Source organism: Dicentrarchus labrax, unplaced genomic scaffold (genome assembly GCF_905237075.1).
Source record: "Dicentrarchus labrax unplaced genomic scaffold, dlabrax2021, whole genome shotgun sequence".
NCBI classification, from domain to species: Eukaryota; Metazoa; Chordata; class Actinopteri; family Moronidae; genus Dicentrarchus; species Dicentrarchus labrax.
In genome coordinates, this window is record NW_026136721.1 from 19,943,908 (window position 1) to 19,959,050 (window position 15,143).

General features: G+C 39.9%; 1 protein-coding gene across 4 annotated transcripts in view; it reads left to right on the forward strand.

The window, feature by feature from the left end:
• Positions 1–15,143, forward strand: part of LOC127354340 (septin-9) — a 74,883-nt gene that overhangs the window by 27,668 nt on the left and 32,072 nt on the right. For 3 of the 4 annotated variants that reach the window (XM_051384213.1, XM_051384212.1, XM_051384211.1), the window contains exon 2: positions 1,848–2,525. In XM_051384213.1, coding sequence (XP_051240173.1) covers positions 1,848–2,525 — 678 coding nt within the window. Of the gene's footprint in view, positions 1–1,847; positions 2,526–12,732; positions 12,935–15,143 lie in introns of those variants that run through there. The other variant, XM_051384214.1, reaches the window with a different exon arrangement.

Genomic DNA, 15,143 nt, shown 5'->3' on the forward strand with positions numbered 1-15,143 from the left:
TGTGGGGAGAAGACTTTGATGTGATTGTGTTGAGCTCCGCATCCCCTAACAGAGTTTCAGCTTTACACAGAGTGCAATGGGGCTGGGGCATGGTCCCCTCCCTTGTGGGTGTAGTCGCTTAAAAATAAACATGTATACATTCCCGTAACACATACTTGCTTGTTTTTACAAGCACTTTGAACAAAACTATAGTTACATAAAGACACGTGCACACGCAGAAACACCACAAGCCACAAAGAGATCAAATAATCAGCACTGCCTTTTGGATTGTAGGAAACAGGAGATGTTCTTCAGGGGGTGCGTGAGCGGACTGGTCTAACTAGTGTGTCATTATGATACCAGCTCCTGGCCTTTGGCTTGGCACAGCAAATCCACGATGGGAGTCAAATTTAAGTTGACTTCGAGCCAGTGCACTCTTCCCAGGGGGTGATTTCATCCCTCAGTATCTTCATCTTGGACAGTGTAGCTATTTCCTCACGTCACAAACTAACCGAGGGGAAAGCTGTGCCTCCATCTCTGTGCTCATGTTGCTCATGAACAGGGAGACTTGGGACTTTTTTGCCTAAGTACTTGGCAGTGAACAATGCTTGGCTGATTGCGTACATTATAACATGTCGTGAAATGCTTCAAATGGCTCTGTGTAAAACCCTAGAATTTTATTTTCAAGTGTACCACACACATAGCATCCAAGAACGGACAAAAGAACGCACAAATCAGCTTCAACATGTTACACAGTATAGTGAAAAACCTGCTGCTGGTGATGAGGGATGTAATGAATTTAGATAGGTACGGCTTAATTGCTTGTGCATGCTGTTTCCTTTGTGTTGCCACCAAAATTGCTTCTACAGCTACCCCACCCTCAAACCTCAGGCGCTTTACTGCTTGGATAGTGCTCATAATGTGTTTTATTTTTTTAAACAAAAAAAAAAATCATGTTGTTAACTGTTCAGTTAATTGGTATGACCTTTTTGATGAATATTTTATGATATTGTTCCTACTTCCTATAAACAGCGATCTTGACCCATAAATGGTTTATAAGGGAAAGATGAGTTTGTTTCAGTTAAATGACAGAAACAACAATGTGCTTTCAATATATTGTGTTCACTTTTTACTGGTGGAAAGTAAGTACAATTTAGAGGTAGGCCTACTTGTACTTATTCACTTTAGTGTTTCCATATTATACTACTTTGTTAGTTGGAAATTTTCACTCTACTACATTTATGTGACAGCTGTAGTTACTTTTTAGATTAAGAGTTTACATAAATAGATTTGACAATGATTCTTCTGTTCTTTTGCCTATGTAGGATTTTGCACGAAGGACATTTATTTACTATTTACTACTTTGAACATTGTTGTATTGGTACTTTTACTTCTGTAAAGTATTTTAATATGTCTTCCACAACCTGTTTTACCTAGTCGTCCTACTACTTTTTTAAGTTGCAGCTATGTTTCGTCACAGCAACCATTAAGAATTTTTTTTTCATAATTTGATTTAGTGATTTTGTTTTTGATTAATCAATTCATGGCTTTTAAAATAAAATGTCAGAAAAATTGTAAAAAGTCAAAAATGAAATCTGTCCAAAACCCAAAGATATTCAGTTATATTTAATAATAATTTAAAGAATAATTTACAATTATATATATTTCTCTTATTATTATTTTATTTATATTATCTTATTCTTTTGCTAAAAATCATACCACTAGGCAAACTGGAACCAGAGTATGTTTGGTATTTCTCTTTTAAATATTGATGACATGATAAATGAATTACCAAAATAGTTGCTCATTGATTATCAAAGGTCAAATGATCCTATGACTGATGACTGTGTTTGTCTGCTTGCATGCAGCTCTGAAGAGGTCCTTTGAGGTGGAGGATGTTGACACTCACTCTTCCCCCGGCTCCCGTCGGACAACCAACACCCCTCACCGTAACGCCATGTCTCCCACCAGCATCTACTACCGTGACCTGGGCACTGCTGCCCAGGCCACCAACAACAACAACCTCAACTATACCCAACCCCGCTCCATCATGGGTGGAGGAGGCTCCAGGACCCCCGAGCCTGTGTCGCGCCGTTCCGAGCTTTCCATCGACATCTCCTCTACTTCCAGCAAGCAGGTGGACAACATCACCAGCCCCGGTTCCGCACGCTTTGCGACCAACAGCGCCCTGAAACGCCCTGAAGTCCTGGGCCACTCCAAGACCCCTGAGCTGAGCCACAAGAGGGAGGTCACTTTTGCCAAGACGCCCACTGATTCTCCAGTGATACGTCGCAATGAGGGCAACAATAACAACAACGGCACCAGCCGGAACCCTGAGCAGAATCACGCTCGCAAGTTTGAGCCTCCTAGTCCCGGAGATGTCCGCAAACCTGATATCAGCATCACCAAAGCTCCCCCAGAAAACAACGGCCACCACCCGGCAGTGCACCACCCACACCACCCCAACCCTCACCACAACACCATCGTCACCACCTTCCGCTGCTCCTCGCCTAATCATCCTGGACGAAAATCTCCCAACCCTGACAGTAAGTCTGAGTATTCAGTCCAACCTACTCATTTCAGTCATATCCTCACACTGCCACATCCTCTTCTCTCTATTACTGAAAACAAATCTAAAAATACAGTCTTAGAGAAACATAAAGGTGCCCTGTGGAGTTGTCTCAGTAAACAGACAAGTTATGTTTACATTCAGTGTTACTCACCAAAATACATTGTGTGTATCCTTGAGCTCTGAAATGAATGCATTTCCATTATCATAAAATATTTGAAAACCTGATTTTAAAGAGTATTTAAATCCAGCTTTATTTACATCCATGTTTACTAGCTGGCAGTGTTGTTCTTCCCTGCTTTTTCTGGTGCATTGCTATGTTTCTAGGTGCATTACTCGTGCATGTTGTCAGATAAACACAACAGAAAAAGAGAAACAGCTCCATAGTGCTACGAGAGGTTAAAAAAAGACTCCACAGGACAGCTTTAAAGTGGTGACATGTTCAGTTCCCAGTGATCTCTGGTCAATCATGTTAGCTAAAGATGGTGATAGTGACCTTCTAATGAACTTCAGTGTATTTTGTTGATGGTAATAGGTGATACAGAACACACTTCTGATCACCAAGTTAGTTATAAATGACTAAGTTATCTCATCTCATCTCATGGTGAAACGCATGTTGATGCAGTCTACTTTAGGATGAGTTTACAGATTAAAGTTACAATGTAGTGAGTAAAACATCCAAACAATGGTGCAAATCTCAGCAATAATGCTGTCTAATAATAGGTTGTCATACATTAACTATAATGGCCCATCGACTGACAATATTACTGGCTCCAAATAGAACTAGTGTGTTTTTATTTATAATGTGGGAACTATTGAATAACTGGGTCCTTAAGGCAGAATGCCAAGGCCAGATTTCCTCCAGATCTTTGTTGGTGATGTGGAAACAAAAACAAAGCATCTTTTTATTACAAACACACAAGAAACAAACTTACTACACTACAAATGTACTTTAACCAGTTACTGAAAATACATTATATGATGTATGTCTACTATATGGTTGTGTTTGGTATCCATGTTTGTAAGTGATTTATCTTTGTGTAGATACACAGGAAGGAATAGATGCAATATACAATAAAAAATAAAAATAGTGTGTGCTCGCTCTTCCATATATTCCTACATTGTAGCTTGGTTGTTTTGGGTGCTATTGGTTGTTGATGATAATGGATTAGTTTGTGTTTAACTGCTCAAATGTTTTAACTAAAAGCTTTGATTCTGCTGTTCATACATACATTCATTTGGATTTCATGTAGAAACCAAACATGTTTTTGGCTTGTGTTGTTAAACTGCAGTTAATTACTCTTTTAGTACAGCAGTGCTTTGGTGCCGGGCTTCAGTTCGCCAGCCTCTGTGATTTCTTCAGCACAGACTTACCAGTTTGGTGTAACGGTGTCATTAGTGGAAAAGAGATTAAAGTGAGTGTAATAGGCTATCTTAAACTCCAATAAAACCAAATTACATTTTCTTATGTGAGCAGGAAGGGACAACTTTTCAGTCTTGGCTGTAAGTATACGTTAACATTCAAGCCCCGCTGGGTAAAAAAATGTCACATTTTCCAGATTACATTTCATCTGGAGTCTGATTCATCAAGGCTTTTTCTCCTGACTTCATATCTTCCTGCTACTACTCCACTCGTAACTGACTGGACCAAGTATCAGGTCTCTCAATAAAAAAAATAGTCAGTAGCTGGAGTGGCTTGTTTGATTAGTCTGATGTCTGTCAGTAATATAAATAACCATGTCCTTGGAGGCTTTTCTGTCAGTAGAAGCAGCAGACTGAATGTCTGTATTTGTGGTAATACATGTCTGTTCTTAATGCAGTATTGGAGCCAGGGCGGTTATGTGATGAAAGCCTAACCTTGGCAGCCCCAGAACAGTAATAGTTAAATGGTAATTAGTGCTACAGTCGGAGTAAAACTATATGCAACAGAGAAGAATAGTGTTTAGCCCACAGGGTTATACAGCAACAGAATACAGTTGTATCTTTATATTTAGTTGTGTCATCTGAAATAAGTGGTACGATGAGCTGTTTGTTTGATTTCAGTTTTCAAATTGTAAGCTAAAGTGGTAAAGGTAAACCTGTCCTCAAGATACTGCATCCACAAACACACAACAATACATGTTTACTCTTAAATGCAACCCTACCTATCGTACACTGTACATCATTTAGAGCCATGTATGATGAATGTAAGTCCAATATTCTCTCTCTCTCTTAGCTCTCTGTTTTTTTCTCTACCAACTCCTGTGGGATATATCTTACGGAAGCGCATTGCATTTACTGGATAAAAGAAAAACTGACACCATATCTTGTGTCAATTTTTTTTATCCAGTGAATGCAATGCGCTTCCGTAATATCTGGCTCTTTAGCTACTAAATGCTTTAATCTGCTCACCAGCTAGTTGCTAACTGTGTCTGTCTGCTGTTTGGTGCTGAGCAGGTACTGTACTGGTGGTTTTTCTTATCTCCTCACAGCTGGTCTGCTGCAGCCAAAAAACACTATGACACTATGAGCATGGTGACAGTGAACCAAAACAGTAAAGTTGTGGACCGGATAGCTAAACAATGAGCTGAAACTTGCTATAAAGTGGAGTGGACTGGATAAATCAACCTCCCCATAATACTATTAACCACTTTGCCAAGTACTTCATACTAAGCTCTTGGTGAAATATAATAATGAGTGTGCTTCCCAGTTGATTTTTTAGGTCATTTGATGTTATGTATTCCTGGTTTATACTTTGTATTGGCTGTAAGATGAAATCCTGCACTTTGTCATTTGGCTGATGTTTTGCAGTCAATTTTCCCACAGTATATTTTCTTTGTGCAGTGTCTGTGTCTGTGTCTCTGTGCTCCACTGTATCATGCTGTACCCATAATGTTTCTGCTTCTTATGACTATAAATTTCTAGTCTGTGTCTGTGCTGAAGGTTTTACATGGCTCTCTCCTAGATTATGGGGGTGGTAGCCGCTTATTGGTCCACAGAGAGAGGCCCTAATAGGGGTCTAAATGAAGGGTGACCTGCCTAGAAGGCCCAGGGGCTCTGACTAGGCCCACCCTGTTCTGCTCGAACACATTATCAAGAAAGCCTGGGGAAAAAAACATCACAACCATACTTATAATATACTATGAGCCCATGCTGTCACACATTTTACTGCAATGCACCTGTAGCACTGAATACACATTGTTCTCTTGGTATGTGGGATAAAAAGTGGTTTGCACCAATAAAAGTGCTTTTAATCGATTTCTTTCAGTGACGTGAAAAATCTTATGCATAGAGCAGCTGTTGGCAACACTACAAGTAAAGATTATTCAGTGTTTTTTTTTTTTATTGTTTTTCCATACCGCTGTCAGCTGTGGGGTTTTTTTTGAGTCTATTAGATAAGCTGCTTTCCTGCCCATTCAGTTTTCCAGGAGGAAATGACATCACATATCATTTGTACACACACACACACACACACACACACACACACACACACACACACACACACACCAAAAGCACATAGAGTATCCTGTGCTTCCTTCCGTGTTCTGTCAGCGTGATTGTTTCCCCCCACTGTGTGCCCTCACTGCAGTGTGCTTCCTCTCTCAGGGGTCATGTGATCTAAGTCAGTCAGCTTCCCAGCAAATATCCCTCCGTACTTTGATCCAAGCATCACAGAGAGCGAGACACACTGGGGTGTTTATGCAAAAGGTCAGCATGAAAAGGGCTGTGGACACACATACACATACTGTACAGTGAACTGGATGTGTTGGAAGATCACTGATAAGTAAATACGTCATGTTTTGTGGCTTGACAACCTTGGTCGATAGAGGTTACACACAAACACAGACACACTGACACCACCTAACTAGAGCTGAAACAATTAGTTGATTAATCAATGATATACATGTATATATTTGCTGCTAAACTAAAAATCTTTGGTTTTGGGTTGACGGATACACCATTGTGAAAAAGATATGTATTAGATTTTCAATTCAATTCAGTAGATGTCTATAAGTTCCATTTTCCATTTGGTATAATGAAAATAGAAAAAATATTTCAGTCAGTTTAACTGCTTTAAAGCTTCAAGTGCTGGAAGAAGCAGGTACTGAATATATATGTATGTTATGAATTCAAATTGATGTGATAAGTGCATTGCTGTAGCTCATGCAAGGAAAATGACAAAGAAAAACCTGACCATCAGGTTCACTTCAGGCTAAAGAGACTAGACTCATTCTGATTGGCATCTGGTCTGCTCCTGCGTGTTCAGCCAGACAGGGAACCTTATCTTGACAGGCAGGCCTGCTGTTCATCAATCCATCAAACACTACAGAAAGAGCTCTATCTAACATCTCTAGACAGAAAAGCATAGACCACCTGGGGTCAAAAATAACACATTTCTTATCACCTTTCAGACCAGCTTTCAAATACGAGAAATTTTGTTTTACCTGCAGACTCTTTCTGAGCCACATTTGTTTTGTTCTTCAAATGCAGGAATTTTGTTGCTGAAGAACGGGGATTAGGGATCGATTACTGTTTGATTAATTGTTTTTTCTATAAAATGTGAAAAATGGCAATCATTTCCTGAAGCCTTAGGTGATATCATCAAATGTGTTGTTTTGTCTGACCAACAGTCAAAAACTTCGCGTTTGCTAACATATATAAAAAAGAAAAGCATGAAATGCTCACACTTGAGAAGCAGGAACCAATTAATGTTTGTTTGCTTTTAACACCAAAGAAGGACTTCTTCTCTTTTAATGAAAACTCTGGTGAGGTCATTAGATAGAGAGGTTGACCATAAATAGTGTAGGCTAGTTATCACTGGCATGATGGGACGGGTAGGTTATCATTGGGGTCACATCCAGTAACCTCATTTAGCAATTCCTTTACTGTCTTATTGTGATATGGGGAGGACAAAGACGTTCACAGCAGAGATGGATTTGTCTTTCCATCTCACCTTGAGTTTAAAGGAAATCGAAACTACAGTATAGATAAATAAGGGTGTTGCCAAGGAATCACTTCAAGTAGTGCCATTGTATCCTGTCTTCCTGTTGTGACAGTAAAGAACAAAAGAGATGTCCTAATTTCAACCTAGCAGATTCTGTATGCTGAAGTGGAATCTGTCCTTATATTGCCTAAATAAACACATTATCTTGTAGTACATTTGTTTCCCTAATTGAGGTGTAGTCATTATGGAAGAAAGAGCAAGTGAAACCATTTGTCTTTTATTTGGACTGACCTTCTGAAAGTGGGGAGGAGGGGCCAGTGGAGGGCCATGGATGATTTGTCTCTGCCTGTCCATAGGTCAGGAAAGGGCACAAACACAAACACACTTTCTTCATCTCAAAAAATTTTGTCTTACTTTTGTTGTCTCTCATTAGCACACACACACAAGCACGCACACACATACAGGGACCCTCAGGCGAAGGCATATCCGAGGTCAATCCTCTCCCAGTGTAATTACTCTGGACTGATCCCAGACCATTACTCAATGTGACCTGTCGGCTAATTACCCAGAAAAAAAGGAGAGAGGCAAAGAAAAGGAAAGAGATTTTGCCTACGTGCTTGTGATAGGGAACTGCTTGTGACTGAGAAGAACAGCATTATGTGGCTGCATGACTCTGAGGCTCTGCAGTGGTCATACCTGTTTAATTTAAAGCACTTTCTGTTATACCTGGAAAGTCATTTATTATTGGGGTTTTTTTAATCAACTTTCAGTGCAATCATATTCTGATGATAAGATCTTATCATGTTACCAAACTACAAATTTTGTTTTCCAAATAAATGATTCAGAGCAAGATGTTTCAGTCAAACCAAATGAGTTATTGAAGCAATTGTTTTACACATAAGAAGACGTCAGTGTCATGTAAAACATAACAGTCAAACTATTAATTGTTAGATCCCCATTAATGTTTTTTTGGCAGCTTTTTCTGTTCCATAAAAAAATTTGAGAAAGACAATTATAGCAGATGAGGTAATATTGACAGCCTAAGTCTATTAGTTCATTACCACAACCACATTTTTCTCATTACCACGACCACATTATTAGCTGGATGTAAACGTTTACTAACTTAATGCATGGTTCATCATAGTAAATATCAGAGATAAATACACTTTTCCAGGACCCTTTTTCAGTCTTTGCCTGAAGTTGATTACAATACAAAACAATGTTCTTACATTGAGGAACAGATTGTCGCTGACTGTCTTTGACTAAGCTGCCAAATAGTGTTCAGTTTTGCTCATTTGAGGTCTGTGAGCCTCCAGATTGTTACGTCTGTCTTTTCTGTTGAAACATATCCCACGGTGATAACAGTGAAAAGTGTCACTTCTAATTATTTTGAATGACTTTCTCTGTTGGGTTTGTTTCCTACACAAGCCACCAGGGGGCAGTGTGTGACAGGTGAAATCTGTTTAGACACTAAATGTTCTTGTAGGTGAAATAAAGCTGTTATTCCTCTGTTTTAAAGCCAGTTTCATTTACAAAGAAACGCTACATGAAACATGTTATCTTTAGTCGTGCTGTCCTTTCTGTCAGAGAACTGGAGCTTGATAAAGCTATCTCAATCAACTTCAGGGTCAGAAGCTCAGACCACACTGGTGTGTTGTTGCTGAAATCCATCCAACACACAGATGTCAGATGATTTTCCATTCATATTTTATGAAAGATTTTAAGACTAAAATATATCACAAGGATAGACACTCATTCAAAACAATGTCTTGCAGTTCTTTGAAGTGTGTGGACACTAAAAGAATTGGACATGAAAGGTTTTGCTTTTTTCATGAACATCTTACATTGGAGGAGGAGGGTGGAGAGAAATGGGAAAGGCACAGCCTTTCTGCCCCAGATAAATAGACTCAAAACAGACACACACACACACACACACACACACACACACACACACACACACACACACACACACACACACACACACACACACAGACAGAGTTCCCCTCTTCCCCAGATAAGGATTTCGGAAGTTAAAGTTTACATTGAGCATCTGGGGGAAGTCAAGGGTTAAAGAAGTTTCCCACCACTGCAGAAAGACCTTTGTCCTCTTTAGTCAAATTGCCAAATCCCACAACCACAGTAAACACAGCCCTCTTCATTCACTTTCTCCTGTTCCTTGTTGTGAAGCCAACACATTCACGCATTTTACCTTTACATATATGTAAAAGCACATACACACACACACACACACACACACACACACACACACACACACACAAACACACACAAACAAACCACCTTTATCAACTTTTTCCATCACCATGAGATAAAAGACAAATAGTAGGATATTGTCCATCAGAGCTTAATGAAGCAAACTAAGATAACGTTTGGTCTCAGTTGACAGTATCTTCATTTAACTGGTCATCTCCGGGTGAATCCTCCCTCCTGTTTATTCAGATATGAGACTCCACTGTGGTTCCTTTGTCCAGGATACTGATGGGAAAATCATGTCCCTTATCTTGGCCATGGAAATGAAGAAATGAAGCCAGAGTAATGTAGGGCCTTGAAATGGAAAGAAAATGCACATGCCGGCATGAGACATTTAGTATTTTTTCAGTGTCATCGGTCAAATATAGCTGACCTGGAAAAAAGAAGGATTAAATATGTTATGAAATACTTAATTTAACAGACCTGCAATGCAAATGTCTTATTAAAAAAACAGAATATAAAAACAATTATATGTATTTCTTTATGCATTCTTTTCTATTGTGAAGCTGATAAGGGGTCCTTGACGACAAATATGAGTTCTGACATGTTCACACAGTGAAATATGTGAATTTGGTCAGTCTGTCTTTCTGTCATCTGCAAACTGTCTATATTTACACCCAGAGTGGTTTCAATGAAGGGGAAAGGTTCATATAAGGTCAGCATTTTCTCCACATTCTCTGCTAATGATGTTTGGCCCACTTCTTGGCTGATAGAGGACATACTGGAAAAACAATAATTGTTTTGTGCATGTGTGTGTGGACAGGCAGATGGCCATTTGCGCCACAGTCCTGCCATCTGCTGAAATGAGTAGAAGATAGTAGATGAGGGGGATTCTTGTGCTTGAGTGTGTCTGTCTGTCTGAAGTGAGCATGTGTGGGAAATGAAAAATTAGAGGGTGCACCAGCTACCACTGATCAGATGATTGACTGTCCTATTCTGTGATTTTATAATCTGTAGATTCTGAAGCAATAAACACTTTGTTTTGATTGCAAACTTTTGCCATCTTAAAATAGTACTCCAAAGCAATGCACTCGTGTAACATTGCTGGACAATAGATGGACAGTTTTCATTATATCATCTTTGCATTTTATTCCATGCACTTCCATGTCAAAACCCAGCACATACATTACCCACAATGCAACTTGACCACAGGCAGTTCGAGTTTTGGGTGTGTTATGCTAGTCACAGCTAATCTCAAGCAGAGATGAGGAACGGGCTACAGAGGTCCGGTAAGCTCACTTCTTTCTTTCCAAAACCCCAGATAGTATTCATTTCCAAACTTGTAGTTTTCAGTCCCAACCCATGCTGGCTAAAGCAACACCACTTGAATTCATCAGATTTCACACAGGTCCCTCTGGAGCCACAAAATGCTTTATGCAACTTTTTCACATATGCAGTAGCAGTCCTCAAATTCTGTAAACAGACATTGATGTGTAAAATTGGTGGAGTTCCCCTTTGAGTACAAACCATGCACATTGGTCTGTACCAATTGAGTTAGTTAGATTTTCTTTACCAAGGACAATACAAATAGAGAACTTCATTTTGATCTTTAAAGCTGAAACGAAAAGTACTGGATAGTGGGTACTATGAAACCAGTCAAAACAGTTTCCCCTGTAGATTTTGTGATTTTACAAAGTATAAAATTCACTGTTTTATTAATTTCCATAAATAAAAAATAAGTCCTGAGACTACAAGATGCATGAGACTTAAAAACTTGTTTTGAAGTAACATAAATAGCATTTCACAATTGGACTCCTGCAGGACATGTTACCAAGGTACTGTAAAAACATCATGGTCCACTGGGCAGTGATGAAGTGACGCTAAAGTTTAGTTTCAGTGCCATTTACTCTGTTTCCAGGCTGTCAGCCCTGTATATGTGAAATTCAAATGTGCAAACTCTCATCTCTATTTCAGATGGGAAGATATGAGCACATATCAACGTATCAGCACAAATTAACATTGGGTAACAGTTCAATGCAGGCAGAAGGGAAGTAATGGTAATCCTCATTGCCTCTTTTTCACCTAAGTACCCTCACCTTTCACACCTCACAGATTCATGTTTTAGATAGCCGAGCGAGACTCATGCCGATGCGCTGCTCAGCCGACTGATTGGTCCCTGAGTTGGGAATGTACAGGCAGCTTTTATTGAATCATTAAGACTTTAAAAGCACTCAGCGCTGATCTTAGACAGGATCGCACGCCATAACGGAGGTTGGCTGCAATAATTCAAGCATTTCGTGAATATATTTGTAGCTTTGTGGTTTACGGGCAATTAGCTTCTTCAAAGAACACCATCATCTGTTGAGAAACTGAGAATGCAGAAGCTTTTGGTGAACTTTCACCTCCAGCTGCAACTCCATTTGATGGTGTGAAGTGCTTTGTGATGATACAGAGCAGACTACAAATATCAACAGCTCTAAGTAGAAGAGGAGGCAGATGGAGGGAGAATACTTGCAACTGAAGAATTTGGGGGAAGGGCAAGTTGTTCCTCGGATTAGTTACTCTGTTTTAAACACTGGCAAACTAAATTCAGTAATTGGTGGAGGACTGAGTTACTTCTTTACTGAGTTCTGCAGTCCTGGAAATTAAAAAAATATTATAGTTTATGATCACTAAAACCAGAAATTCTCCCTGTCTCTATCTGCTTCCATGTCTCTGCACGTGGAAGGTTTCTATTATAGATAATTAGCATCATAACTGGGATAGATGTTTCTGGAAGACATGCAGCGACCGCACAAAGAGTTTAATCACAGAGTTCCTTCCGTCTTCTCTTCGTTTTTGGAGTTGAGTCATCTCTGTCCCTCGCCCCCACAGATCCAGCGAGGGGCCAGGGATTCCCCAGAAGGCCGATCCCTTGGAGTGGCTGTGTTTATTGTTCATCAGGGAAGGCTTTGACTCCAGAACATCAGAAATAGAGAGTACATGTTGCGCGTACGAGCGCACTGGGAAGCGTGGTTAGTTAGTTTAGCTCTTGCTCGTCTACAGGATAGGAAAGAATTTAACAGCAGCTGCCATAAAGACAAAAGCTTAGAGGCTGGGAAACTGTCAGAGGCTTTCTTGTCGTATCAGATTTTTTTTTCTCTCTTGTTAAATCCTACTGGAAGCCAGAGAGGGAAGAGACAGAAAAGGGCTGGCAAAGGAGATGTCTTCTAGTTGCAGTGAGATATACAACAACCATGAGATGGAACCCCTTTGTGAGTATCTGTTTGGTTGTCTTTTCTATCTGTGAGGGAACTTGACTGTTTTCGACTCTGCAGAGGCAAGAGGCACCACTGGTTTCGATTAAGGCCAATCAAGCCGAGGCATGATGTATCCTCTTCAGATGGGGATGTTGGTGGTTGAAGATTTCTTTCTTTTTATTTCATTGTTGTTTGTTTCAAATCTGCTTACTAGACGCTATTACATACTTCCTATTAAAATTCTTTTTTTCCTCTTGAGTTGAAGAAAGTTCTCGCCTGATTGTTTGTTTGATTGCTGTGGTTTGATTTTAATGAAACAATGCTTTTATGGTAGTTGAAAGTGGTAAAGGCTACTCCTTTTCTCCGTCTTTCTAAGTCCTTGATGCAGTACTAAGCAGTACAGCTGGGAAAAGTTAGCTGGCTTAAAACAGACCAAAAGACACCGTAAGGCAAACACTTCCTCATAAACAAATGCTCAGACCACAAAGTCTGACCTGTTTATCTTCTTTGTGGTGGTCAAAATCAAACAAACAGCACAGAGATTTTAGCATGTTAGTGCAGTAAAAAGTTGATGAAAAAGCAAACACAGGCCTAAGTTATTATAACCTTGAGGTAAAATGTGCGAGATGGGGTCTGAGGAATAGACCTGGAGGAGTTGTGTATATATACACAGATGAATCCATCTTTACTGTTAATGTATGTTCAGTGTTTTCAGCCAGAGGCAGGAGGTTGAGTGTTGGAGGCCACTTTTAGGCTGTTGAGATAAACTATTCTCACTCATCACACACATGCTGTCTCCATTTGCACCACAGGGGAGCAGAGCAGCCACAGCAAAAAAACACAACAGGAAGAGTCCAACAGACCCAGCTGTCTCCCCAGTAGATATCCAGGCCAAGCCAGATGTTCTTCGTCTTTCTCCATCTCCCCCTTACTGATTATTCTTCCAACCACCCCCACCGCCTCCTCTACCGACCCCCTTCATCTCTGTCTCTCTGTGCCTCCTCTTTCCCGTACTGCCTCCTTCTTCTGCCTTCAGCTCTCCCTCTCTCTCAGGGAGGCTGTGTCACTAAGTCACTCGGCCTGCTGAGTCATGGAGGTGCCTCTTTGAATCGGCTCCATATGTGCTCTGCCCTGATTTGGTGGCCTTCGGCAATTAGCCCTGACCTCCGGGCCAATCACAGAGCTCCCCAATGGGACTCATGGCATGCCAGTCATCACCGCATGTTAGTCTTCGGTTACTTCTCCAGCCCACATGTTACGACCAAATGTTTGAGCTGAAACGGCCACTGTGTTTCAAAAGAAAAAATAATGAAACGCAACTAAAATCACTTAATTTCAGCTTTGCAGAGCAGCATGATTTCACTGCAAAAAAGTTTGACTCGACCAACCTTTTGTAATTAAAACATGGAAATTTCGATGCAATATCTCACTGGTACAGAGATTTTTTTTGGGGGGGTGGGGGGATTTGTTAGTGAAGAAGTGCCTGTTCTATTATTAATATGCATAATGTAAACAGGCAGGGGAAATTGCATGAATACACACAAATACACATATTGCGTGTCTCCTGCCTTACACAGTTAATCACTCTATCTAATTGAATTTATTTGCCATAAAGTTTCTGCTCTAACCCGCTTTTCAGGCTCTCATGGCAACTAATAAAATAACACTCCTAACATACGGCAGACCTCGTCTTTGATCTCTGCTTCCCACAAGAGGAAATGGCAACTTCAGGCACTGGTGGGTCATGGGTTTCATTGAAAACATTGTTTATTGTTTAGTAAGAGATGTATGGAAAATGTTTTCTTTGCTGAAAAGAGATATACAGCAGCAATGTGTCAGAATGTTTATCCATAAAGGCTGTTTTTCAGGCTTGTGGGACAGAAAAAAAAAAAATTCTTCCACACTGGATATGTCAGATTTAGACTCCTGAGCTCAGGAAAAAAATATTTGTGGAGAGAAAGTCCATTGCAAGACTTATTTGAATTTATACAGTGATAGTGATAGTAAGTCATACAAATAACCTAAGAGCAGTGACAGTTGAACCATGGATGCCTATTGCTGTTTATACACAAGAGAAATTATTATTTATTATTATAAAGTCCTATAGGACCTATAAGACATGTAAATGGTAACTGACAACAATAATGAATATGTTCCAACAATGTGCAGCACACATTACTTGATATGAACAGACTGATACTTGCAGTCATGCTTCCGTACATTT